Raw genomic sequence first — 26823 nt, 5'->3', positions numbered from 1 at the left:
CATGTTACTGATTGCATTTCTCAGAACCTGATCTCTCGGCACTGCCAGGCCCTCTGAGTGGGAATAAAGCTTTCCAGTTGGTTCTAAAGAAATCGTGGAGCTAAGTAAAAATGCCAGAAGCAAAATGGGAACTGCTGTTGTCTTCATTCACGCTGCCTGCACTGCAGTGGCTGTGGGTACTAGATCAAATTAAATGGCCAGGAACCTCAGACGTGTCTGCTGGTTTTCTTTTGTGTTGACTACTCCAGCTGAAGGGCTGAGGCTGTTCTCAGCTTCCTCATGGGAAGAGTATAAGAGTTTTGTATAGGACTTCCAACATTTTTTTTGTTGTTTCTTGTGGATTTCTATCCATAAAAAAGCCTCAACGTGAGAAGAAGATGGAAGGAAGGCAGGGCAAAGGAGGGGGAATCTGTCAAGATTTGTTAGTCAGAAAAACACCAAAGCACTTAAACGTATCCAAGAACATGCTTGATTAGGAAAAAAAATAGTTGATTGTTTTATTATATATAATTTCAACAGTAATCAAGATAAACTACCTTACATTTGTCTTCCTAACTAGGCTTAGTGTAGTTTGAACAAATGTTGATGACAATTCTGTTAAGTTCGTGAAGCAAATTAAATGCAATTTAGTGGATTTCTGGCTGAGTTTTCAGGCTGCATTTCTGGGCCATGTTCCACCTCTCTTGCAGTGGCCAGCAGTTTGAGTCCCTGAGTTTTCCCACTGCTTTTTAACCGTAGGACTGCTTAGAAGCAAAATAACACCCAGTGTAAATAAAGCTGGCAGAACTGTGCCCACTGTCAGCATTAAAGTAGTGCTGGATCAGCCAATATTAACTGAGAATCGTATAGAGCAGTGTATAGCTAGTGAAGAACCTGCTGGGCTGCTTTGGGATGGCAAATCATCTGTCCTCATTTCATTTTCCAGATTCAAAACAAAATGAGCATTCCTTGCTGGAATCGAAAGGACAAACTCTTCTCCTTCCCCGAGTTTTTACTTTTCAGCCCCAAATTTGCCAGCATCGTTTTGCAGGATGATGAATTTGGGAGGAAGGATTCAGGCAGCGCAGTGATGGAGGTGCAGTGTCAGAGTAGCCCTTGCAGCAGTGATATTCCCATGGCTGTTGTCAATATGTGGAGTAAGCATGAGGACACCCTGGATCCTGATCCTGGATGGAGAAAGATGAGAAAGGATTGAGTTAGCTGTACAAATAGCACACGTGGAGTTGGGGCAGGAGAGTTGCTTTGGGGTTTGGATACCCTGGGGGGGGGGGGGGGGCAGTCTGTGTGTATGACATTGGCCAGACCCTGCACCCTCAGGCACTGATCTGCAACCTGTCTACAAAAATCACCTTGTATCACAGTCAGGAGAACTGAGACTGCTCTTAGTTTTGCTAGTGCAGAAGTGAACCTGAGTCAGTAAAGGTGTGGGTGTAGCTCTGTTGGGATACAAGACTTCTGACTTTAGGGCTTTCACAGCAATGCCTATTCAAAAGCATTACGTGCAGTTGAAATGTGGAACTCTTAAGTCCTTGCCTTGTGAAAAACAGTGCAGTGCACTGGCACTGATGGGTTTATTCCAGCTGTTATGGATGAGAGCTGCTGTGCACTCAGAGTGTGATGAGGCACCGTAAGCTATACCTTGCAAGACTTGCAGGATCTGAAGACAGGATGCTGCAGAACAGCTGCTGTCAGGCCCTGTACAGATACACTGCTACCTGACATGCTGTGACTACTTGGGGTTTCTTGTGGACAGCAACATGCCAGTATTGAATCTGGCCAGGAAAAAGGCAGATCAGCTGCTGCTTATTGGTGAAGACTTTTGCCCCCGTGTTGGCTCCTAAGCTTTTCCCAGTTCCCAACACATAAACCTTACCAGGCAAAGGTTGCAGATTGATGTATCCACCAGGTGGGGGTTTTGGTGTCTCTGGCACATCTACTGGTGCTTTCTTGGTGATCTCTGTGCTAGAGGTGGTGGAAGAGGGGCTGAGGGTTGCTGGAGGGACACCAGTATTGCAAATGATTGCTGTAGTCTTGATTGTTGAGGAGCTGATACTTTGGGTGGAGGCAGTGGTGTTGGGAAGTGGGACGGTGGGCTTGTGGGAGAGGGGGTTCATTTCTGTGGCTGTGGTGGCAGTGGGCACAGAGGTGGGCTTTGGGACAAGGGCACAGGGGGAGCTCGGGGTGGTGGTGTTACAGGGGGCAGGAGCTGGGCCAGTGGTACCTCCTGGTGCTGTGGACACCAGTGGGGTCCCAGTGTTGTGGATGGTGCCTGTGGGATTGGGAACATCAGTGCTGGTGGTGGCACTGTGGGTGACAGCTGGGGGTGGAACAGAGCTGGGAGAGGTGGCCTTGGGACTGACAGCAGTGAGGATGGTGGTGAGGAGGGTGGTGGTAGGGGACTTGGAGGTGGTGGACTGGTGGGTTGAACATGGGGTGATGGAGCTAGAGGCTGTGGTGGGGGTGATGGTGGTGACAGCAGTGCTGGGCTGGGTGGTGTGTGGGAAGGTTGGGCTTGCAGCATTTGGGGTGAGGGACATGGGGCTGCTGGTGGACATAGGGGTGGGGGAAGCAGTGAATGGAGGAGGGGTGGTTGTGGGGATAGTGGGGGGAGGTTCCTCTATCCCCCCTTGCAGGCCGATTCCCAGGATTTGGTCCAGTTCTTGTTGGGACTGTTTCTTGACCCAGCACATCACAGCAGTCTCATTCTCAGCTTCCTTCAGCTGTTGGATATTTACCCCCAGCAAATTTTTGACATCCAGAACACTGAGTTTCTGCAATACACGTACGACAGCTTTGGTCAGGCCCAGAGCTGGCACTGCCTGAAAATGCTTTTCTAAAGGGAATGCAGAGCTAGGAATAACTTAGAGAAGAAATTTTTTAAAGGTTAGAAGTAGAGATTTGGTGATCTGATGGCACTTGAAGCCTTGAACCCATGGCTCAACCCTCAGCTTAGAGTGCTAGAATGGCTTGGGTTGGAAGAGACCACAAAGATCAACTAGTTCCAACTCCCCTGCCATGGGAATAACACCAGCACACAGCGCAGCAAGGAACATACCTGCAGTTCATTGGGATTTAGGGCGAGAAAGGTGTCAATGTCCATGTCAACGTCAATTTTAGCCAAGTCCTTCAGGTCTTCTGCTGGAGCTCCACCTTAAAGAAAGCACCCAGGGCACCTGAGCTCATGCGAACACTTACAACAGTGAGAAGGGGGCTTTAGTGACTTTTGGATGGGGCTTGACTATGGCCAGCCTTCCATCCAAGGAAGACATCTCTACAGAAAGTGAAGGCTGAAGCACTTACCCAGGTATGGCCGCATCTGGAGGTAATACATCTCGGTGCCAGCCTGGCTGGCAAAGGCCTGCTTGGCTTTGCTGTAGAATTGGTCCTTTTTGCTTTGAGAGCAGGAGGAAATGTTCAGTTCTCCAGCACTCCTGAGGGAAGGGAGGTTCAGGGGTCAGAGCAGGGGGTGCCACCCAAAGCCCTTCCAATGGCCAAATGGATGCGTGACTTATCCCCCACCCCCATCACTGATGGCTTGGAGTGGGACATGGCCATTGCAGAGCCAGGTGGACCTGCCACCCCCTGCTTTCTCCCCATGACCCCAGGCATGTTGCAGGATGGATGGACATCTCTGTGGAGTGTGTTACCCAATTGCTTCTGGAGATATTTTCTCAATCTGCTCCTCATTCAGGTCACACAGGGAAGTCCCACCAATTAGCTGAAGCAAGGGCCCCGTTAGGTTGCCCCCCAGCTCCAGGAACCTTTCGATCAGCTGCTGCTTCTGGAAAACACAATTCATGCATTGTGTGCTTAGAGAGGAGGAAAATGTATTTGGCAAAACCTCTGTGCCTTGAGCTCCAGGAGATGGGTGGGTGAGCTCCCACAGGAGCTGGGCATGGACATGAGCATGGAGTATCCCCAGCTTGGACTCTCCAGCATCTGTCCCTGTGCCCCTCGGGTACCTGGGTGCTGTTCCATTTGCCATCTGAGGGGTTGAGCAGGGCGCAGAGCGTGTCCTCTGAGATCACCTGCCACTGGCTGATCTCCTGCACAGTATAGAGGCGGGACAGCGGCCCCAGCCTCCGGAGCTGGGCATCCGGCATCCCCGCGGGGTACACCTGCACTCAGCAAAGAGGGGTGGGGAAGGCAAGGATGCTCATGTTGTCTGTATTAAAATAAGAGGTGGCTTCCATGTCCCAAGTAGTTCACCTCTTACCTCCTGCAGCCTTTTTTTCACCGCCCAGAGATACTCCGTGGGGAGTGGCTGCTCCAGCACACGCTCCAGGTCTGTTTGCAGAACACTGTCACTCAGGCAGAGGTAGAACTGTTCGGGGCTGTCATAGTCGAAGATCAGGATGCTCTCAGAGAGCGTACGGGAGGTGATGGGCTCCTGCATGCAGGCTGCAGATGGGGACGATCCATTTGGGGCCGGCATCTCATGGTCTGCGCTCCGCTTCAGCCTGGGGTGCGATGCTGCTGCGATGGCTGTCAGCAGGGTCAGGGTCTGCTCCCTCTGCACCCATCCCTGGGTCCTGTAGGTGGCTGCGATGCTCCTGGCGAATGCCTCCCGCACTGCCTGCCAGGGAAGGCAGAGGGTGCTGAGTCCTCAGGGTGCTGGGTCTCGTGTCTGTGGGCTGGCCTGACATATGGGCCACTTAGGGTTGGCTCACCTTATCCACCAAGCTCAGCGTGGTCTGGTTCAAAGTCAGTGCGAGTGGCCCCAAATGTTGCAGAGTCTCCAAATCCCAGCCTGAAGGATGTCTGCAAAAAGCACAGCTCAGCATCCTGGAGGGAACATCTCCCCTCCTGCCCACAACCGAGCTCCTTACCCATACACTGTGCTGCCCCTGAGGAGCACAGCATTGACAGCATCCCGCTGGGTATCCGTCAGCGTGGGGCAGAGCTTCAGGTGCTCCAGAATGCTGGGGTGCAAAGCTGTGATGGTGCCTGGCTCCATGGTGCACACCAGCACCCCGAGGCTGTGACAAGGGAGATGGATGACAAAGAGATGGGTGACAAAGGAAGCACGGCAGAACTCAGGCAGAGTGTGCCTTAGGGAAGAGGCAATGCTCCAGCTGCAGTGGCAACATCCTGGACTTGTTGTAAGACAGAAGCCAGTGGGACCCAGATTTTGACTCAGGGGAATCTCCCGTTGTATCTTTGCCAGCCCCATAAAAAGAGAATTTTTGTTTGGTTTGTGTTGGTGCTACAACAAAAGAGGATAAGGCCGAAACCCAACCTGGCACCAGAACTGGCTGCACTAGGCTCTAAATCTTCCTCTACCCAGTGCCTGTCACAGAGATCATGATGCACATGGGAAGAAACACAACGCCCAAAGCAAACACCACCTCTGCACCCTGTGCTGGGGTCGACACTCACTCAGCATACGGCTCCGTGGCAGCAAGGACAGCACTGAGGAGGAGAGCAGCCTGGGGGGAAATATGGAATCATCGAATCATTCAGGTTGGAAAAGACCTTTTGCATCCCAAGCCCAACCCCAACTCATCCTACCATGCCCACCAACCCACATCCCTCAGTGTCACATCTCCACTGTTCTTGAGCACCTCCAGGGATGGTGACCCCACCACTTCCCAGGGCAGCAGTGCTGGTGTCTGGCTGCTCTTTCAGAGATGAAACTGTTCCTAACATGCAGCTGAAGGTGGGAGGGTGGACATCGGCCCCAAGCTCTGCTTAAAAGCCCTGTTGGTTTGGAGCCATTTATCAATGCCCTGTGACTCACCGATGCTGCGTGCACGAGGGCAACAGGAAATCCTGCAACAAAATGAGATGGCACTGTGAAAAGGTCAGCAGTGTGCACACAGGGGCTGTGCTGGAGCAGCTCCAGCTTTAAGCCTGGGGAAGTTTTCTTTGTCAGTTGAATAAAGTTTGGTAAATGCTGGCGAATGCTGTGCGAAGAGAGCAGAGCCCTTAACTACTCTGCAGCCCAACCTGGGCACTGCAGGGATAAGCTTAGAGGGAGAGCAGCGATGCCCCTGAGCTGGGAGAAGTGCATGTGCCCATTCTTAGCACAGTGCCAACTGTGGGCTGGGAACAGGGTTGGGGGCAGAGGGACTCACGTGGGGCAGGGGCTGCCCACACCATGCTGCTTGTGCTGGGGTTCCTGGTGCTGGGTGCCTCCGTGAGCTGCTGGGGCTGGAGCTGAGGCTGGTGCTGCCCACACAGGGTGCTGAGTCCTGCAGAGCAGAGGACAGGCTTCACTTCATGCCCATTGACAATGTGAGCTCTATTCTCTCAGCACTGGAACCCTTCAGATGCACACCAATAGAATGGCGAGCAGTCCCACCAGGGATGAACCCCCTACACCCCAACCCCTTCAACTATAAACCCTCCTAGAAAATAAATCCCTGCTCCAGAACCCAGATCAGCACCATACAGAACAATTGGGGTCACTGCAAATCCCATCCCGTCCCACCATCCCATCCAGCCTTGGCCATCCTCCACCCAAAGCTTTGTCACCTACCTGCACCTGCAGCTGCCCACAGCCGGGTATGAGCAGAGGGAGAGGAGCGGCGCAGCCCTTATCTGTGCGGGGTGGGGATGGGGCTGCAGGATGGGGTGTGACGGAAGCAGTTTCTCAACTCTGTTTTGTCAAGCTTCTCTTTACTTTTTTTTTTCCCCCTCTTTTAATGTATGGGGTCATTTTGAACTTGGAGACCAGTGGATGACAGCTGCTGGTTCTGCAGCTCCTGGGCTCCTCGTGGAGACAAAGTGCCCCCCCCAGACAGTGAGAGCCCTTTGAGTTACCTGGGAGTGCATCTCATGGGCAATCTGTTTCCTTACTTACAGTTCTGTGAGCTCCTGTCATGATGCCATCCAGCACGTCCCGGGAGAAAAAGGCTTTACAAATAAGGAAGTGAGGCCAAGGGGATGCATTGCAAACCTGGAGGGTGACGGCAATGCTGGGAACCCCATGCATGCTGTGTGCCTTGTGCTGAGCCCTGGCAGAAGAGATGTGGGATCTGCCAGCCCCTCGCCCTTGTTTTGAGGTGCCACTGAGGGGTGGCAGCCATGGGTATCCTACTCAGAGCTCACAATCCAGCCCCAAAACTGTCTCAGGGCCATACCTGGAGGTGGCCCCTGGTGTCTTCTGGGGGTCCTTTCATGTTGATGGGCAGTGAGATGGGGATGCTCCTGGGAAACTGCTGTGTAACCCTGAAACCTCATGCTCCAAAGGATGCACACAAACCCTTTGTTTTTCCAGCCGTTCCAACCACAGAAATGGTGTTAAAATGACATTAAGAAACGATGCTTGTCCCTACAGCCACAGTGCAGGGCTGCGCTGCTCCTGTCTGTCCTCATCCCTCCTCGGAGAGCTCTGAACTCTGCAGGAATCTGGAGGAACGTTCCCTCCACCTTTGCTGCTTTGTTTTGGAGCAGTCCCAGCCGCTGGCGCTGTCACTGCCCTCTGGCTGACACCGAGGTACAGCTTTGGTGCAGTGCTGTCAGGGGAGGAGAGGGGCTGAGCCCCCTGAAGGTGTGAGTACAGAGGGGACACAGTGTTGGGTGACACCTGAAGCCCCAGCCCTCCCCCACCCCATGACCTCAGGGACTTGGGGGCTCAACCAATGCCATTGTCAAGGGAAGTATGAACGGGGTGGAACCGGGGTCACGGGGATGGAAAATGTCCCCAGGGCAGAATTGTGCAAGAGAGGACCATGAACTTTATGGGGACACAGCATGGGGCAGGTGAGAGGTGACCGAGGTTTGGGGAAGGGCTGGACTGTGGCATCTGCCCCACAAACCCTTCTCACTACCAGCATAGGTCACTGAGTGGGATGGCTGTGGGGCAGATGACCCTGCTGGTTTCAGTTGTGGGGTTTCAGCTGGAAAAGGACTGCTGTGATGATGACACAACAGGTTGGGTTGGCCGAGTTGGAGTGTGGGGCTGTCCTGCTGGGCCGGTCCGGGCTCATTCCTACCAGCCCCAGTACATAGCACTGCATTGGCCCTACAGTAGCTGGGGGTGGTCTGGTGCAGCACAGTGAAGAAAGAACCACAGGGGAAGAGCATCAGGAGATGGTTTACTGTGGCAATGCCCACAAATACACAATAAATAAGGGTTGTTACCAGGGGTACAGAAGACCACAAAACACACATATACCCAAACGTGACCCCCCCCCCCCCCCCCCCCCCATGCTTCACGTGCACAAAGTGGATCTACACAAAACGCAGTGAAGGTGATGTGGGCAGCGCTGCCCACTGGGCAATAGCTTCAGGGCTCCTGCCATATCACTCATAGTGCAACACAGTGCGGGATTGCGGGACGCCGTGCTCTATTTGTGACCATCCCCATGGCACAGTGTCCCCATAGCGTGGCTGCAGCCATCACTGGCATGGGGATGTTCCTGCACGGCTGAGCTGCATCCCAGCTCTGATGCAGCAAATGTCACCCGTAAACTTTCGGCCCTTCCGGGCACATCCCTGACATGAATTCTTTGGCAAACACTCAGCGTTGTTAATTTACAGCTTCGGGAGTGCCTGCGGCTCACTGCCCTCCCTGAGCACACTTGGAGGTGGGGATGGACCTTGGTAGGGAGGAGTCAGCCCTGCTGATCCCCGGAGCCCCCGCCACCCCCTGTCTGTCCTCCAATCCATCTCAGCAGGAGCTGCCTCCACAGCCAGGAATAAAAGGGAATGGTAGTAAGAAAGGAGAATCTGTTAGAAAAAGCGTGGGGATGCTGGCTGCTTTAATACAAGGCATGTACTGAAAATACGTGCATCTCTGGGACCATCAGAACTGCTAAAAGACGAGATTCGTTCCATAGAAATCTGAGAAAAAAAAAAGCTTTAAAATCTCTTCGTATCAACTCGCTCATCTTCAACAAACCTTTAAAAACACGTAGGTGGGTGGTGAGGCCGTGCTGCAATCCCAGCTCGTGAGCAATAAGCAAGGAGGGGACATCCCACCTCCTGCACAGGGGACTGCAGTGGGATGGAGCAGTGGACACGGAGCCCACAGAGGGCACATTGAGCACTCGACTGCTGTAGGACTGTGGGTGCATCCATCCACGCTGCGCCAGTGCAGGGTAGCAAAGCTCCAGGGTCACTCTAAGCTGGTGCGTGGCACACTGACTGCTGCTGTGGCACACAATTAGGAAAGGGGCATCTGGTGGCCAGTCGGTTGATGGGCACGGTAAAAAAAAAAGAAACCGATCCTAATTGCTGCTAAAATCTGCCTAATCCCAGACCCAGACGTGAGGGAAACCACAACCTATGGAAAGTGTGGATGTGGAGTTGGTGCTGGGCTCTGGGGCAAGACGACTATGGAGCAAAGGGTTGGGAATGCATGGTCATGGCCGGCGCTCACTCCAGGGCCCACTCGGCCAACCACTGCTCACACTGCACACGCTGCTCCTCCAGCTCCAGGCTCTTGCCTTTGCTCAGTGCTTCCTCTCCTTTGTCCCCAGGCACGGCTTGCTGACTTTGCCCCACGTCTCCCTTCTGCACTGCCTTGTCCTTCAGCTCCTGGATGGTCTTGTCCAGGTGATGCACAACACGCTGTGGTACCCAGTTGCCATCCATGGCTGTGACAAAGGGGTCGGGTGCACAGACCTCGATGAGCTCCTTGCTGGTGGGGATGCGCAGGTAGTAGGCGTGCAGCATCATGCGGTACGGACTGCTGTCCTTCTTGTGGCTGTACGTAAAGTCCCCCACGATGGGGTGGCCGATGGCACTGCAGTGAACCCGCAGCTGATGGGTGCGCCCTGGGGGAGGGAAGAAGGAACTGGGGCTACAGCGTGTCACCAAATCCCCCCTTGGCATCCCCACGGTGGTCCCTCTAATTGGTGTCCCTCCAGCTGGAGAACTCAAGTCCATGAGCTCAGCTTCAGTCAGCCACCCCAGGGCTGCTTTGCACCACCAGAACCCAGGGCTGCAAGCAGAGACCATCCCACCCTGCACTACAGACACATGCACCACGTGAGCCCACCCAGAGCCCCACCTGTCAGCGGCTGCAGCAGTACTTTGGTCACAGGATCTCCACTGTAGGAGCCATGCTCAAGCACGATCAGCTCCGACTGGCACGGCTTGGGGTTTTCACAGCCTGCAATGAAATCCAGGGGTCAGCCCTGCCCAGCTCCCTGGGTTCAAGAAGGGTGTGTGTGCTGCTCACCCTCTGTCCCTTCGATGCACATCATGTGGGTCATGCCCTCCACTGTGTTCTTTCCGATGGCATAGCGGATCGTCATTTGGGTCTGGTCAACGTGGCCCCTCACCTATAGGGACAGGAGACAAACTGGACTGCGGAGCAAGTCCAGGCCCACTACCTGCTGCTCAGCATAGGGATGAGATAGGAGAGGCTGAGCTGCAGGTTGGCAAAGAGAGGCATCCATGAGCAGGAGCTGCTGGAATCACAGCACAATAGAATGGGTTGAGTTGGAAGGGACCTCTAAAGGCCGTGTGGTCCCACTCCTTGTGCTGAGCAGGGATACCCACAGCTCCATCAGTGCTCAGAGCCCCATCCAGCCTGACCGTGGGTGTCTGCAGGGATGGGGAACTGCCACCCTGTGCCATTCCTCAGCAAAACCAACTTGTAGGGCAGGCGTTCCACCCCGGGATCATTTTTGTGGCCCCCCTCTGGTTGTGTTCCAACAGCTCCATATCTCTCCTGTACGAAATGCTCCACATCCGGACACGGCACTGCAGGTGATCCCTGACAGCACACAGCAGATGGGCAGGATCACTCACTCACCCTGCTGGCCACGCTCCGTTGGGTGCAGCCCGTGGTATGGCTGGCTTTCCGGGCTGAGAGTGCATTGCCACCCACCAGTACTCCCTACAAGTGCTCAATCCCTTTCATCCCCGCAGCTGACAGGGGTAGCACTGAGCTCACCAGCGCCAGGTAGGCTTTGGTCACCAGGCGGTCCTTGAAGCACTTGTAGGCGCTTCCCGCTGCCGCTTTGTTGAGCGCGACGCAGAGGGCCCCGCTGGTGGAGAAGTCGAGCTGGTGGCAGAACCTGGAGCAGAGGGACGTGCGGGATCACCGCGGCCGTTCGGCCACCGATGATGCACGGCCCGGCCCGCGGCCGGGGGCTCACCTGAAACCGTAGTACGTGTCGGGGTCAGCCAGCTCGGGGAAGCGGTGCTTCAGCTGGCTCTGCAGGGTCAGCGTCTCGTACCACATCTTGCTGTCGATGCGGATGTCCCAGTGTTTGTTGACCACGATGAAGTCGGGGCTCTGGTACAGGATGCAGAGGTTGTCGATGGTGCCCGGCTCCATGGCGAGCGCCCTGCGGGGACAGCGGCGGGGCTGGGGCCGGGCGGGCCGGGGCTGATCGCGCATCGCTATCCCGCATCTCTATCCCGCATCGCTATCCCGCATCGCTATCCCGCATCTCTATCCCGCATCGCTATCCCGCATCGCTATCCCGCATCGCTCGCTCCTGCGGCCCCGCGCAGCCCGCCCGGAGCCCCCACGGCCCGGCCCCGCTCCCGGCCCACCTGCGGCGCCGCCGCGGTCCCGGCCCCGCTGGGCGGAGCGGAGCGGCCGCAACGCGTCACCTCGGCGCCAGCCGCGGATCGCCCCGCAGCCAATCAGCGCGCCCACCGCTCGCTGACCTTCTCCTCTCATCCAATCAGAGAGCACGCAGCTAGCTGAGCCGCGCCCCGCAGCCAATCAGTTTTGTCCCTTTCGATCGGCGCGGCGGGCGGAAGCTCCGGCTAAGCGGGGTGGCTCCGGATCGCGGCGCGGCCCATGGAGAGTCCCGGGGAGATGGAGGATGAGTTCGCGGAGCGGTTCGCCGCCGAGCTGGAGGTGCTGGCCGAGATGGAAGGTGCGCGGGGGGCCGGGTGGGGGCAGCCCCGGACTGGAGTCATTCACGGCTGCTGGGGGGAGCCACGGGGACGAGTCGGGAGCTGCGCCGGGAGCTGTGCGGAGCGGCTCGGAGGGGAAGCCCACCCTTGGCTCTAAGTGCCTGGTGTCTCTCCATCACCCTGCGCTCCGTTTCAGATTATCCATCCCCTCCCGGCCCCAAAATCTCCCAGTTCCGCAGCAGGAAGCAGCTGCAGGACGAAGCCGGCCCGGCTGTGGGTCCCAACGCCAGGAAGAGGAGCCAGGAGTGTGCCCTGCACGCGTCCCCACCGCCTTCACCTCCTGCAGAGTCCCCTGCGACCCTCAGTAAGGTTTTGGCTCCCTGCTGCATCCCAACCTGCTTTGGGCTTTGATCCGTGCTGTGTCTCATCTTTCTTCTACCTCTGTGTCTCGTGCAGCTCCAAAGCCAAAGCGGCAGCGACTGGAAGCTGTGAAGAAGCTGAACTTTGATGGGGATGGTGATCTCACCCCAGACGTCCTCTGGGATGCTGTCACTCTTGTACCTGGCTCAGTGTCACCCCGTGGTCCCCTTGCTGCCAGGTTGGTTGTGGCTCTTTGTGTCACCGAGCTTTACATCTGCTCATCAATGCTGCGGGATCTCCATGGATGGGGTTTGATTGCTCCTTCTCTCTCTCTCTGCTGAAATAGCCTGGCATTTCCCAGCCCAGAGCTGGAGGTGAGTGGTCTGGGACCCCTGCAGAGCTCACCGCCCGCCGAGAACCCAAAGCGTGTCCTCAAGCGCCCACCTGTCCTGGGGGACTACATCAATGTGACATCCAGTGAAGGCACCAGGGTCTTCATGGCAGTGAGGGATGATCCCTCCCAGATAGGGATGGAGGTAAGGGGCCCTCCATCCAGTTCAGGAGCTCTGATGGTGCACGGGATGTGCTGAACATCAGCATGTCCTCTGTTCCTCACAGTTCCGTGATTCTGTGGGCTGGAACCGGCCACTCCATTTGCTGGGGGTCCCCTTCTCCTACCTGAAGGAACAAGTGTATGAGGAGGTACCGCTCCTTCCCGACAGCCTCCAGCCCCACTCATCCATCATCATGGATTGGTGGGGCACCCCTGACCCCTCTCACCCTCTTTGTACCCCAGCACCGGAGGAGAGCAGTGGAAGAATCACAGCAGTTGACAGAGATAGTAAACAGGTGAGGTCTGGGCAGCTCCTGTCCTCACCACGCTCTTGGTTGTGAGATGCCGCAGTGGGTCTGGATGTGGGATTCATATCTCTTAGCCTGGGAGGCATGGGGTGAGCTCCCAGCTCTGCCTCCTTCTGTCACATGGCATGTGTTCACTCCTTTTAGCAGCTCGGAGACTGGTGATGAGGCCACGGAGCAGCCTGGGGACATGGGTGGTGAGGAGCCTACTCTCCATTGCCTCTGGGTGGACAAGTTTGCTCCCCGGCGCTATATCGAGCTGCTCAGCGATGATGTGAGCTGCCAGGGTCAGCAGGGTTTGGGTGGATGTATTGCTTTATAACTCTTGCTTAGAGCTGTGGGTGGTTGGATTTGCCATGAAAGAGAAAGAACTTCCTCGGCCTTTGGCTGGATGTTTGTGGGGTCCATTGGTGATGGCTCTTATTCTTGTTTACTGCTCAGTACACAAACCGCTGCCTGCTGAAGTGGCTGAAGCTCTGGGACACGGTGGTGTTTGGTAAGGAGAAGCCTGTGAAGAAGGCAAAGCCTGGAGCTGTGGCTCACCCCCCATCCAAGCAGCCCAAGGAGCTGCAGAACAAGTGGAAAACGAAAGCACAGCTCACAGAGGAGATCCTGGAGGCTGAGCTGGACCAACACAAGAGACCCAAATACAAGGTGAGCAGGACAGGGTGCAGAGCACATCCATGTAGCATCCCCAGCGCAGTAGAGGAGCAGTATCTGTCCTTTCTCTTCCATATCTCTCATTTAGTAATACGCTGTGTTTTATTATTGTTTTTTGTTTAATCTTATATTTCAGTTGAGTAATACATTAACCATGTGTGCTAAGTCGTGGCCTGAAGCAGTGATTGAGCACCTGGTGGGAAGGCAGGGTCAACCCAGGGTTGCTCAGGTGTATGCAGTGCACTTCAGTGACTGGAAGGGGTGGAACCAGGATCCACCCTCTTCCAAAGCCTCATTTAAGGGTTGGCAGTGGAGGTGAGGGCATCTCTTGCTGGAGATCCCTGCCTACCTGAGGCCTTCCAAAGGTAAACAGCTCTTTTCATTCGTGTCTGTATTTTTGGCTGCTGCATTTGGGCTTGTTTTATTTTGCTGTAGCTGAAGTCTTTGCCACTCTGCTGTTATCCCATTATAGCATTACACTTGGGGGGGAGAGGTGAGAATGGGGCCAGCCATATATATTAGATGGGCTGGTGGAGGAAAGAAGACTTGGCCTGTCAGAGGTTGGACTTGACTTAATTCACTAGGGTCAAATATGGCACGGCTTTAGGCAAGCGTTTCTGCATCCAGAGACAAGCAGGAACGTTGAGAGGATGAAAGGAGCACACACAGGCCGTTTTACAGCCTTGCTGCATTTGGTGAAAGATTTTAGAGGAAAAAAAAAAACAACAGGGAAACAAAAATAGATACTAGGAAGTTTTGTGCACCTCTTTCTCCTGTCCTATAAAATCTACATATATGCACGAGTGATGCCAGCTGGGACAACTGTCACCTCTGGGAGCTCCTGTTCTATTTTCCCTCCCTTGGTGACCTTCTGGTGTCTCTGCAAACACAACCAGGGCTGAAGGCAGAGTTGTCCCCCTGGCAGTTGCCCTGTGCCTCCCCATATACTTTCTCCCTGCAGGTGGCCCTGCTGTGTGGCCCGCCTGGCCTGGGGAAGACAACACTGGCACACGTCATTGCACAGCATGCGGGGTACAACGTGGTGGAGATGAATGCCAGGTGAGTGCCAGCACAGCCCTGTGAGGGTGGCCACACATGGGTGGCACTAAGCTGAGTTGGTGTCCCACAGTGATGACCGCAGTCCGGAGACCTTCAAGACACGCATTGAAGCTGCCACCCAGATGAAGTCGGTGCTGGGTGCTGAGGAGAAACCCAACTGCCTGATCATCGATGAGATCGATGGTGCTCCCACTGTGAGGCCTCACCTGGGCTTATGTCTTTGAATCACAAAGCTGGGTTGGGTTGGAAGGGATCCCAAAGCCTCCCAGCCTCTGTGCCATGGGTTGAATGTCCCCCCACCAGCTCAGGCTGCCCTGGGTCCATCTGTGGGCTGTGACACCCACAGCTTTGGGCAGCCTGTGCCTCCTGTCTGTTGATGCAGCCCAGGGTAACTACTGGTGCAGGCTCATGGCTGGCTCCTCATCCACTGAACTCCAAGTCCTACCCTGCAGGGCTGCTCTCTCTGAGTTCTTTTCCTGGGATTGCTCTAAGTGCAGCACCCTGTGCTTGGCTGTGTAGAACCTCATTAGGTTCACATGGGCCCACTTTTCAAGCTTACATCTGGCCACCATTTGCTTAATTATTACTCTAAACAGCGAGTGCTCACTTCTTCTGTCCCTCCGTTTCTTCCAAGGCCTCCATCACTGTGCTGCTGAACATCATCAACAGCAAAGAGCCTGAGGGTGAGGCAGCGGCAAGTGGAGGGCGACGGAGAAGGCGAGAGGGTGGTCTGCTGCTGCGGCCTGTCATCTGTATCTGCAATGACCAGTGGGTGTCAGGAGAGAAGCTGGGACCTCTGCCCTAAGGGTGGCTCTGGTGCCGTAGAATCATGGAGTGATTGGGTTGGGAGGAACTGTAAACAACATAGAGACCCATGGGATGGTTGGATTGGAAGAAACCTTATAGATCATAAAATCATAGAACCATAGCATGGTTTGGTTGGAAGGGACCTTTCAGCTTCCCCCCCCCCCCAACCCTCTGCTGTAGGCTGGCTGCCCCCCTGTTCTTCTCCCCCAGCCTCAGCTCAGGCTACCCAGGGCCCATCTATGGCCTTGATGGGGCACCCACAGCTCTGGGCAGCAGTGCCAGCCCCTCACCTCCCTCTGTCCCTGTGCCAGGTATGTCCCTGCGCTCCGACCGCTGCGGCAGCAGGCATTCCTGCTCAGCTTCCCCAGGACAGCCCCATCCCGGCTGGCCCAGCGCCTTGGGGAGGTATGGAGCAGCCCCAGCACAGCTTCCTGCATGGCTGCATGGTCAGGAGCAGTGCTCAGTTCCCTTCTCCCACAGATCGCCCAGCAGCAGGGCATGAAGGCAGACACAGGAGCACTGCTGGCACTGTGTGAGAAGACAGAGAATGACATCCGCTCGTGCATCAACACCCTGCAGGTATGTGTAGTACCAGGGGCTGGGGGAGGCAGCACAAGTCTTATAGGGAGTGGCTGAAGGACCTGGGATGGCTCAGTCTGGAGAAGAGGAGGTCGGGGGAGACCTTATGGCTCTCTACGACACCCTAAAAGGAGGTTGTGGCAAGAGGAGGTTGGCCTCTTCTCACGGGTAACAGCAATAGGACAAGAGGGAATGGCTTTAGTGCCGGGGAAGGTTCAGGTTGGATACAGGGAAACATTTCTTCTCTAAAGGAGTGATTGGGCATTGGCACTGCTGCCCAGGGAGAGGGTGGGATCACTGTTCCTGCAGGCACTCCAGAACTGTGGGTGATGTGGCACAGAGATGTGGTCAGTGGGTGTGTTGGGTTGTTATTGGACTTGGGGATCTCAGGGCTCTTCCCCAACCTCAGTGACTCTGTGCTTGTATTCTTTGTGTCTTGTGTTGCAGTTCCTGCACGGCCGAGGCCAGAAGGAGTTGGATGTGCGGATGGTGCAGACGATGAAGATTGGCCTGAAGGACCAGAACAAGGGACTCTTCTCCATCTGGCAGGAGATATTCCAGCTCCCACGAGTTCAGAGGTAAGAGGGGAATTTGTTAGCTGGCATATGCTGTGTTGTGGGCTCAGTATTCAGAAGCTGCAGCGGAGAAGCCTGAAACATCCTTGAGACCAGGCTCATGGGCTGGTGGTCAGACTTGGTAATCTTAAAGGGCTTTTCCAGTCTTAATGGCCAACTGCCCCGTACCAGCTCAGGCTGCACAGGGCTGCATCCAGCCTGGCCTTTGGCACCCCTAGGGATGGAGTAGCCACAGCTATGGGCAGCCTGTGCTCACCCTGTCCCTCCTGCTCTCCACAGGCACTGCATAGGGATGGATCCCTCACTACCCAACCATCTGATGGCAGATGAGGATGAGGTGTCACACCTCGGGGTGAGGACTGCCCTCACTGCCTCTTCTCACCGCTTCCACCGTGTCCTGCATCTCGCCAGCTCCTCAGGAGAGCAGGAGAAACTTGCTCAGGTTGGCTGGTTGAGGATGGGATACGAGGTGCTGGGGCTGAGTTCAATGGGATTTTGGCTCCATCCCTCATCCCGCTGCGTGGTCACTTGCAGGGTCTCTATGAGAATTTCCTGAATATGAAGCTGAGGGACTCCAGTTTCAGCTCGGTGTGCCTGGCCCTGGAGTGGCTGTGCTTCTCCGACATGCTGAGCAGGGCTGTTCTGCACAGGCAGAGCTTCCAGCTGATGCGCTACCTGCCCTTCCTTCCCGTGGCGTTCCATCTGCTCTTTGCAGCCACCAGAATCCCCCGGCTCTCTTACCCCAGCAGCCACCATGAGGTGAGTACTGGGAACATGCAGTGCTGCTGGTACTTATTTCTTCCTGGAGATGTGGCTGAGCCATCCCATCTCTTCCATCCCCCTCTGCAGGCCCTGGCCAAGCTGAACCACATGCAGAACCTCGTGGTGTCCATGGTGTCAGGGATCACACCCAGCGCCCGTAGTCGTGCTGGGCAGCAGTCCCTTGTTCTGGAGGTGCTCTGCCTGCTGCTGGACATCATTGCACCCAAGCTGCGGCCGGTGAGTGTTCCCCTGTGCTCTCAGTGAGTGGCTCCCAACCTGGGTTTTGTCCCTGTGCTGTGCAGCCAGGCAGGGCTGCTGTGTGTGCTACCACATCCCATAAACTAAGGAAGCTCAACTTCCTTCCCACTGTGATCCTTGTGGGTATCCATTGGCTGCTTTCATTTGCTGTCTGAGACAAGAAGCTGCTGTGGGTTATCTTGATGCTGGGATGCTGCTTGGGATGAGCTGTGCTCTCACCCCTTCCCCTTTGGCCTTGCTCCCCACAGGTGAACACGCAGCTCTACAGCCTGAAGGAGAAGCAGCAGCTGGCAGCGCTCATCAGCACCATGCTGGCCTATAACCTCACCTACCACCAGGAGCGCCTGCCTGAGGGCCAGTATGTCTACAAACTTGACCCGTGAGTCCTGAAGGCTGGGAGGGGGTATTTGGGCCCATCAATAACCTTGATAGTGGATTTGGGGGCTTATTTCCTTTGTAAAAGGAAAAGCCCTGTGCCCCCAGGGCTGCTTCTGGCGTAGTGTCTCCCCTGGGTCAGCGACAGGCTGGCGCCAAGGCAGGACTGTGCTGCTGTTAATCAGGTTGGGAGAAAGGAGGCAGCTGTCCTTGGCTCCCTGCAGGGTTGGTGTGAGCTGGCAGTGGAGGGGCTGACAGCAAGAAAGCCAGGTGTATTGCAGGCCAGGAGCACCTGTGTGCTCAGTTAGCAAGGATGGGGTATGCAGGGTGCTGGGTGTGCTGTGGGTGCTGGCTCTGCTCCTGCAGTCTGCTGGGTGTCTGTGGGGTGGGAGCTGCATGGGGGTGAGAACATGAGTGGTAGCCTTGGGGTTTATTTGCTGACTTGGTGTGTTCGTAGCACGTCATTACTCTGCTCAGCTCTTTGCTGTGCTGGACTCACAGAGCTGTACACACTCCTGGGCCTTTGGTGACATAGCACAGACCCAACCGGAGCTGGGAGCAATGCTAATGTCTTCCTGCTACAAAGTTAATTACAAAAATTAGCCTCTGTTAAATCAAGCAGCTGTATCTAATTACAGAGCAGTGCTTTATTTATTTTCCACTGGATAGCTGGAGTGGGGCCTCTCTGTGCTGCCCACCCTGTGCTGCACAGCCCTACCCTATACCATGGCAATGAGTGCCCCGTGTCCTTATGACACCCTGAAGTCCCTTCGCATCTCTTGTTGAGCAGAGCTGTTCTAGCAGCAACACCTTTTGTTTGCTCTGAGCTGTCACAAGTGCAAAGCCAGCTGCTGGCACCGCTCTGCTCAGCACAGACTGAAGCTCATGGGAAGGGTTGTGCTGCTGCCGGAGCCTGAGCTGCAGTGCTGTGACTTTGGCTTTCCTGTGGCAATCTCAGCACAGAGCACTGTGTGATTTCCAGTTCCTGCACTAAAACGGAGCTGGAAAGCACATAATCTCCTCGGGATTGTCATTGAGCTGTGGGGCAGAGCAGCTCTGCGCATCCTGTGCTGTTTGCTGGGTATCTTTGCATGCTGACGTTAACTGTGCTGACCTGGAGAGGGCAGCAATGGGGAAACAGGCATCTCTCCCATGCTGGGGCAGGGAGAGGGCAGGGCTGGAAGTAACGTCTTTATGTGTTAAACCCCTCTGCGGAGAGATGGGGCAGCAAGTCCTGCTGAACCTGATCTGTGCGTTAGTGCTCAGTGTGGATTCTCTGCTCACGAGGGACTGAAGTTCTCCCCTCCTTGCTGCAGGAACGTGGAAGATGTGTGCAGGTTCCCTGACCTGCCGGCCCGCAAGCAGCTCACCTACCAGGCCAAGCAGCTCATTGCCCATGAGATCGAGATGGAGAAGATGCGGAGGACTGAGGCAGTGATGCAGGCACGGAACATCAGCGAGGTGAGGAGGGGATGAGGGTGGGCTGCTGGGGGGTGCATACCTGCAGGTCCTGGCCTGGGGTGTAGGCAGGCAGTGGGATCATAGGTAGGATTGTTAAGGTTAGAAAAGTCCTCTGGGATCATTAAGTCCAACCATGAATAAAGTCCTTAGGGCTGCTGAGTGGATGAGGCCCATTAAAAGCAGCAGACCCCCCTAAAAGGAGCCGGGGGGCAGGCACAGCTGGAAGGCATGTGGGCTTACACAGTGCCTCTGCCTGTGGATGGCAGCAGAGGTGCAGCTGCAGACTTTGTGCTTTGCACATGGAAATCCAGGATTAACTCCCCAGTCCCTTCTTTCCTCCCCTGCCCCCCCTGTGTCTGCCTGGGGCTTGCAGGGCAGCACAGCAGCTAACCCAGAAGCAGGACAAAAAGCCCACTTTGCCAGTTAAAGCTCAGAACCCTTCACCTTTCTTAACCGGTGCTGTGGCAAGGTGGGCTTTTCACTTCTGCCTGTAAACACCTTCCCTGGGTTGGTCTGGGCTCTGAGCACCTGATGGAGCTGCAGGTGTCCCTGTGCAGTGCAGGGAGCATAACCAGGTGGCATTTAGAGGTTCTTTCCATCTCAAACCACGTGGCTCTGGCTGGAGCCAGGAGATAATTGGTCTCTGGGAGCCCCTTCATGCAGTTTCTCTGGGGACTCCCATGGCACAGAGCCCTCTCTGGGGGTTCCTTGTTTACATAGTGCCAATGCATGGTCCCCATGCATGATGCCCCAGGTGCTGCCTTGGCCACACCTGGAGCTGAGCCTGATACCAGATCCTTCCTGGCTCCTTCAAGTACTACAAGCCAAATAGGTGACAAGTAATAGACCCATGGTGGGCTTTTTGTCCATAGCACACACACAAAAAAGCATTTATCTGTAACAAAACCATGAAATCCTGTGTTTCACAGGTGGGAACAAGCAGGTATTTATGTGCAGTAGGGTAATAAACCCCCCCATCCACACACACACACACACACACACACACAGTTCTGAGGGCTTTCCCCTTTCCTGGGTACCCCAGGGGCTGTGCTCAGAGCTCTTCTCCCTGCAGGAGCCAGCAGAGATGGGGGATGTAGAGATGGGGGCTGGAGGACCAGCAGTGCCCCAGAACCACCAGCAGCGCCTGGAGCACATCGTGAGGAGGACAGCGGTGCAGGACAAGGTGAGAAGCTGTGACACCCCCAGGGCAGTCCTGGCCCACCTCCTTCCCTACCAACTTGTGCAGCCCATGTCTGCAGAGCCAGGAGGAGTTGAGGTACCTTCAATGTAGCCTTAAGCATTGAACCCCTTTAGGTTGCAGATTGCTCTGCTGGAGCCAAGCCCCGTGCCACTGCCCCATTGCATTTTATCTTTTCCTTCTGATTTTTGAATGTCGTTTGCATTTTACCATAACCTTCCTGCAGGATTTGCATGCAGGTTCTGTTCTCTGGCTTCTTCCCACCATGGGATTTTGGATGGATCAAGGAACATAGAGGGCTGCAGTAGCCCACTGTGGGCAAGGAGAAGCTCTTGCAGCTGAGCTCTGCCTTGGGTCATTTCTCTTTCCATGCGTGCTCTGCACCCAGGCCCTGCAGGGCTGCCCTCACTGCCACCTCTTCTGTTTTTTACAGCCTGAGACTGACTTCTTTGGGCGGCCGATCCCACGGCAGCAATCAGCTCCAGCCCCAGGTAGGAGGCAGAGGCACATGGTTGGCCCCTCATACCAACCCCCCCTCCCTTGGGGACAACGGGGGGAGCCCCATATAGCAGGAGGAACTGTGTGCGGAGGGTGGGTGCAGCAGCATGAGAGTGCAATGGGAAAGGTCTTTGTTCCCATGTTCCCCCTGCCCTGCAGAAGCTCAGCCCTCAGAGCGCGATGCCATCGAGAACCAAATGGGCAAAGCTGTGGGGCGCAGCGACGTTTGGTTCCGCTTCAATGAGGGGGTGTCCAACGCCGTGCGGAGGAACCTCTACATCAGGGACCTGCTGTAGCAGCCAGGAGAGCGAGCCAATGGGGGACAGAAGGAAAAGAGAAGCTGACTTCTGGCTTCCTGGCCCTCACATGGGCTGAGGGATGGTGCTGGTGGTGTATATATATATTTTTGGTATGAGTTTTGTTTTAAAAATAAAGTATAAAAAAGTTGAGAAAAGCAGAGCAATATGTCATGTTTATTTCACTTATAAACCCTTTGCTGTCCTATTCTGCCTGTTGTGCTGCAAAAAGCGTAGAGCCTACGGTATACAAAAAGAGTAGTGAAAAGCACTGAGAACGTTGTATAAAAGTTGTCTCCCTTTACGAGTTCAGCACTTGCTCGTGGGTACAGAAGGAGCAGAACAAGGGGCAGCCCTGCCTTCCCTGGGCACCCGTCTCAGCTGCCATCTCCAATGCATTCACCCCCTGCGTGCTTCCCCAGCTGCCCTCTATACAACCAAACGCTTCTACTGCTACAATAATAAGACGAGATGAGGGTCGGGTGTTTCAGTTAGTCATATTAGGAAGCTAGCTAATAAAAAAAAGTGTACATTCAGTGTTAATATGCAACACCTGCCCTCAGAGGATGCTGCACTTCCCTTTCTCCACCCAGGGGTTGTTCTTCATCAGCTCCGGGTTCAAGAAGGGGTCTTCAGGGATGCCGTCCTCAATCCACTTCACAAACCTGCAGGGAGAGCACAGCAGTCATGCAGCCTTTCCTTGGCCACCCAACCTCCTTCCCTCCATGAGCTGGCAATGCTCAGCCTGGTGTGTGGGAGAGCTCTGCCCATCTCAGCCCCTGCTCGCACCGCCGTGTGCCCACTCACTCAGGTATCGTCTTGGAGGACATCTCCCGCTTGTAGGCCAGCTGGTACTTCAGGCTTTCCACCTCCTTCTTCCATTGGGGCAGGTCCCATTCATCCATAGCGCTGGGGCTCAGTGGGGGCTGGAAAACAGAGCATCCCTGTGTTCCCTATTTCACCCATAGCAGACCCACAGCTCTAAGAGCTCCCAGGATGAGTTTGATGCCTTGGTTGGAGGTGAGGGCTGCGCTTACCTTGGTGGCACAGGGACAAGTGCCCGGTGTCACATGGAGCCTGTGGGCTCACACAAACCCTGCCCTGAGCTCTGCGCTGGATTTGCCTGCAATTTGACTGCAAATAACCAACAGGCTGTTCCAGGTGGGGGGACTTTGTCCTCCTACCATGTCCCTGAATGAGGGCCGGGATGGATTTTGGCCACGCTCAGCCCTCACCAATAGAACTTCATAGGTGTGTGGTGGGGATGCCTTACAGCCCCCAGGCTGCAAGTTGGGACACAGTGGGATTCCCAAGTCCCTGACTCACTCCTGGTGGAACTGAGCATTACCCAGAGATGGTGGCCCTATGGATGTGGGGAGGGCTGGTCGGATTATGGGCAGCACTGAACAGCCCACGGTGGAGGGGGATGTGGATTCTGAGGCACAGCTCGAGCTGCGAGCACTGCTGTAACTCCAGCTCCCTTCACCACTGCAGGGATGCATGGCACAAGGGGACTGCTCCTCCTGCCCATTCCCAGCAGTGACCCCAGCAATGCCAGGGCTGTGCCCTCTCCACCCTCCGGCAGCCCACAGTGGCGACCAAACCAAGGCCGACCTCCCGTTCATCCCTCATCCATCCCCCATCCCAGCTCAGCCCCGCGCAGGGCACAGCTCAGCAGCTCCGTGTCTCCGCAGAGCATCCCTGGGAGAAACACTCGGCACAGCCGGGAGGAGGAGGATGAACCCAGTGCCCAACAGCATCCCTGCTCTCCGGCCTTCCCCCCCAGCTCTCCGGGGGCAGAACGTCCCCATCCCCGCTCCATCCATCCCAGTGCCACGTCTCAGCCCTCCACTTACCTTGTCTGGAAGAGGTGGCAGAGGGCGCGGGGCTGCGTCTGTCCCCGCGGCTCAGCAAGCCGGGCTGGCCTCGCCTCCTACTAGCGCTGCCCTCGCTGCTGTCAGCGAGCCCAAATCCTCTGTGTAATCTATTAATGCACGGCCAGTCCAGCTGCCTCCGACACGGCAAGAGCCGGATAATGAGAGCGTCCTCCCCCCTCCGCAGCTCCCGGGGGATTTGGCTCCGCTGGAACGTGAGCACCGCGGGGATGGAGCGGCAGCGTGTTGGTACCGGGGCTGCGGAGGCCCGAAATGGGGCTGAGGGGAGGGTGGGTCCCTTGGGGACGCGTGGAGGAAAGTGGTGGGACACAACAACAGTCCAGAAGGGCTGCTCGTGTCTGCATCTCTGCCACAGCCCTTCCCGCAATCACATCCCTGCCTCGATCTGATCGTGTCCCTGCCACATCCCTGCCTGCATCTGTGCTCATGTCGCTGCCGCCCATGCTTTCCTGTATGCCATCAGGACCCTCCCTCCCCCCCCCCCGACACTGCCACCCCCAACCCCACATCACACCTTTCCCCCACATGCTGCCCCTCGTTTACTTGCTTTTCTTGCGCTCCTTGTGCAGGAAGAGCTGCAGCTATTCATGGGGGGATTGGGTTAATACAGAAGACAGACAACTTCAAAAGTTGAGTGGCTGGGAACTAAATATGCAGTGAGGATGAAGGGGACAAGCCCTGCCCCAGCCCCCCATGCGGGCAGTGTGTTGTACCCACACTGGGCTGTTTGCTCCATTAACATTTTACCATATGGTGCTCCTCCCCATCACAGCACTAACCCCTACCCCACAGCAATGCTGGCTTTGCCCCATTCTAACCCCAAAAGCCAAACCTGCTTATTGCCACATCAAGGTGCTCCTCCATGGGTTGTAGCTCTGGGAGTGAATCCTCCGCGCTGCCCTGAGAGCCTGGTGAAAAGGTGAAATAAAAACATTATATAAGCAATAATAACATGGATAAACTGTTGCAGCATAGAAAGAATAGATCATTAAGGCTAACTCATAACATAATAAACCCCTGCTATAATGCAATGTGCATATATTATATACATATAACTTCTATGCATGTTATAGCTAAGGTGCAAAATATATGTTTAAAGTACCATCAATAAAGTAATAGAGCATAACACGTAGAAGTGAGACATATATGTTAGAGATGCTTTTGCACAGGCTTGGTTGGGTACGGGTTAGGTGGGCATAGCTATTGCAAAGTCAAAAGCTAATCGTCAGAGCATTTTCTCATCCATCAAAGATTACACCATTAGCTATAGCATAATCCTCACTACAAGGACTTTACTCTTTGCTCATATCTATATTTATATGTCTCTATCTAACCTGCATCTCAGCCTATACAGACACTGACCCATCCCACCTCTGCGGGCGCCTTCCACCCCAATCAATGGCACTGCTCTGCCCCTAATGGACTCCTGCAGCCCTCTGCCTGCCTGGGAAGAGCCACGGGGCTGAGATGCAGCCAGGGATCAATGGGGCTGCCTGAGGAGGGGGATGCTGAGCTGGCAGCACCACACTGAGAGGCAATAGCACCACAGGTTGTGACAGGAACTCACTGCAAAGGCCCATTGGGGTTGGTTTCTTTTTGGAACATGCTCCCATAGGACACTGGCCACCTATTAATGAGGCCAGCAATGCTGCACGCTGCCCCGCGGCTTATCTGGTTGTTGACATCAATCATAATCTCCCAGCACTGCCTCCAAACAATTATGGGAAAGGCTGGGCTTTAGCAATAAAACGACACTGAAGAGGGGCTGATTGGATTTCTGCGGATTTGCTGCCATCTGACTGCAGTGAGGCCAGGCAGAGCTACCAGGACCCAGCACAGCACATTTCAGAGCCAAGGCAATGGTGACCCAAGTTCCTTATACCCTCCCGTGGATAAAGCAGCCCCAGTGCAATTCTAGGCAGAATTTGGGCAGTGCCACGTGCATCAAAACCCCTGCAATAGCCATAGGGGACCCACGCAGCAGATTGCAGGGCCGCATTAGTTACCCCGCCTGGCTTTTTAGATTAAAGAATTATGAACTCCCAAAGTTTTGCAATATTAATGATTGTAGCCATCTGTTAATCTGGCAGCCAGAAACAAGCCTGGGTTGTGCTTTGCTCAGCCCCGGTTATTAAAACGTGGTATTTTTGGTGTGGTGGGCAGCTGGGAGAGCTGCTCCTTGGGGCCAGCCCAGCAGTGAGTTGAGTGCTGCCCTTATGGCTGCTCTGGGGGGCACCTACAGACAGCGCTGGCTGACAGTGTGAGACACACACAGTAAAGCAGACCAAGAACGGCATTTTAGGGTGAGAGACCCCAAAAGCACCAACCTGCAGCCCCCACCCAGCCCTGGATGCACAGCTGCTAATTAAAGCTCCCCGTGGAGTGGTATTTTAGATAACTCAGTTCTCCGGCACGCATTCCAAAGGGACAAACTCATTTAGCAGGTTAATTAGTGTCCTTGGCAGAAATGGTACCAGCTTTGTCCCAGCCCACGGGGCAGCATTGATGATGCTGGGAAGCTTTCCTATAAAAACCCACCTGTGTCTGCGTGGCTGAGGGGCAGGTCCTCGTTTTGCACTTGAAAGGATGGAGGCATAGCTGGTATCTACACAGGTGCAGGATAATCTCAGCCACATTGGGACGTGCAGCACCAACACACCTTAAACAGAGCTGAAAGAGCTTCGTGACACACAACAGGTTGCCTTTTCCCCTACATATCACCCCCAAAAAGCCCCCACCCATCTCACAAGCAACTCATTCATTAGCTCTGCATCTCAGGACCCTCACAGTGAAGCACATACTCTGACTCAGTCCACTCATCACAGCCAGGCACCCCCGGCCCACATGTACCTTACCTTCCTGGGTTGGACAACAGCATTCCCATTTCGCACTGTTGGAATCTCACTTTCAGCTTCCATTTTACTGTCAATACATGCAACCGCACGCAAATGTTCTATTGACTGTTTGGCAAACCCTTGCAAAAAGAGCAGAGTCCTGTTTGCTAAATACAATATCTGGATTACAGCTGTAGATGCACATTTTCTACTCGGAACTACACCCTTCAATTTTTAATGAGTTCTGATCTTCTCTGTTATACTCGGAGCAAAGCAGGAAAATAAAAAGTAATAGAAAAGATCAGCCTTCAATTTACCTTTGGGGTTACACTCGGCGTAGCCTCAGGACAACCAGGATGATGTTTTCTGCTGTGGTTGATGAAGCGTGAGGTCGGGTAAGCAGGGACAGGTATCTCTAAAACTTAGCACTTGGTTTTGTGAAAGTCATTTTCTCATACATAAAAGATCGCATCACTATCTATAGTATAATCCTCACTGTAAGGGCTTTGCTCGTTGCTGCTATAATTCATTAAAATTCAGCAGCAGATAAATAATGAATAGACATGCTATTTACTT

General features: G+C 54.8%; 4 protein-coding genes across 7 annotated transcripts; 1 reads left to right on the top strand and 3 right to left on the bottom strand.

Annotated features, from left to right (window-relative positions):
* Nucleotides 1-1083: 1083 nt before the first annotated feature.
* Nucleotides 1084-6102, bottom strand: LOC140258451 (mesothelin-like protein). Its single transcript, XM_072348712.1, has 12 exons — nucleotides 6078-6102; nucleotides 5741-5772; nucleotides 5380-5429; nucleotides 4830-4979; nucleotides 4671-4761; nucleotides 4217-4576; nucleotides 3963-4118; nucleotides 3648-3781; nucleotides 3301-3431; nucleotides 3056-3150; nucleotides 1874-2771; nucleotides 1084-1166 (listed from the first exon to the last, which is right to left on the bottom strand). The coding sequence occupies exons 1-12, from the start codon at nucleotides 6100-6102 to the stop codon at nucleotides 1084-1086; spliced, it is 2205 nt and encodes a 734-aa protein (XP_072204813.1).
* A 1920-nt stretch (nucleotides 6103-8022) lies between these two features.
* Nucleotides 8023-11536, bottom strand: RPUSD1 (RNA pseudouridine synthase domain containing 1). Of its 2 annotated transcripts, XM_072349576.1 has the most exons (6): nucleotides 11461-11536; nucleotides 11058-11249; nucleotides 10853-10976; nucleotides 10133-10235; nucleotides 9962-10063; nucleotides 8023-9725 (listed from the first exon to the last, which is right to left on the bottom strand). In XM_072349576.1, exons 2-6 carry the CDS (start codon nucleotides 11237-11239, stop codon nucleotides 9325-9327), a joined length of 912 nt encoding a protein of 303 aa, XP_072205677.1. In that variant the 5' UTR covers nucleotides 11240-11249; nucleotides 11461-11536; the 3' UTR covers nucleotides 8023-9324. The 2 variants fall into 2 exon arrangements, with proteins under 2 accessions (XP_072205677.1, XP_072205676.1); XM_072349575.1 differs by lacking the exon at nucleotides 11461-11536 and having other exon boundaries at nucleotides 11058-11451.
* Nucleotides 11537-11643: 107 nt separating this feature from the next.
* Nucleotides 11644-21672, top strand: CHTF18 (chromosome transmission fidelity factor 18). Of its 3 annotated transcripts, none has more exons than XM_072349065.1 (22): nucleotides 11644-11792; nucleotides 11969-12136; nucleotides 12229-12370; nucleotides 12479-12668; nucleotides 12751-12834; nucleotides 12929-12981; nucleotides 13138-13264; nucleotides 13432-13644; nucleotides 14612-14709; nucleotides 14780-14903; nucleotides 15344-15477; nucleotides 15828-15921; nucleotides 15997-16095; nucleotides 16543-16673; nucleotides 16950-17112; nucleotides 17205-17429; nucleotides 17520-17669; nucleotides 17939-18069; nucleotides 19382-19526; nucleotides 20599-20709; nucleotides 21158-21215; nucleotides 21382-21672. In XM_072349065.1, the coding sequence occupies exons 1-22, from the start codon at nucleotides 11714-11716 to the stop codon at nucleotides 21516-21518; spliced, it is 2856 nt and encodes a 951-aa protein (XP_072205166.1). In that variant the 5' UTR covers nucleotides 11644-11713; the 3' UTR covers nucleotides 21519-21672. The 3 variants fall into 3 exon arrangements, with proteins under 3 accessions (XP_072205166.1, XP_072205167.1, XP_072205168.1); XM_072349066.1 differs by having other exon boundaries at nucleotides 21385-21625; XM_072349067.1 differs by having other exon boundaries at nucleotides 21390-21607.
* GNG13 (G protein subunit gamma 13) lies at nucleotides 21668-23861 on the bottom strand. Its single transcript, XM_072349596.1, has 3 exons — nucleotides 23375-23861; nucleotides 22326-22444; nucleotides 21668-22183 (listed from the first exon to the last, which is right to left on the bottom strand). Exons 2-3 carry the CDS (start codon nucleotides 22421-22423, stop codon nucleotides 22078-22080), a joined length of 204 nt encoding a protein of 67 aa, XP_072205697.1. The 5' UTR covers nucleotides 22424-22444; nucleotides 23375-23861; the 3' UTR covers nucleotides 21668-22077.
* Nucleotides 23862-26823: the final 2962 nt, after the last annotated feature.

The sequence above is a fragment of the Excalfactoria chinensis genome, chromosome 14, assembly GCF_039878825.1.
Source record: "Excalfactoria chinensis isolate bCotChi1 chromosome 14, bCotChi1.hap2, whole genome shotgun sequence".
NCBI lineage: Eukaryota > Metazoa > Chordata > Aves > Galliformes > Phasianidae > Excalfactoria > Excalfactoria chinensis.
The sequence above is the reverse complement of the archived record's forward strand: the minus strand, read 5'-3'. Positions and strand labels throughout refer to the sequence as shown.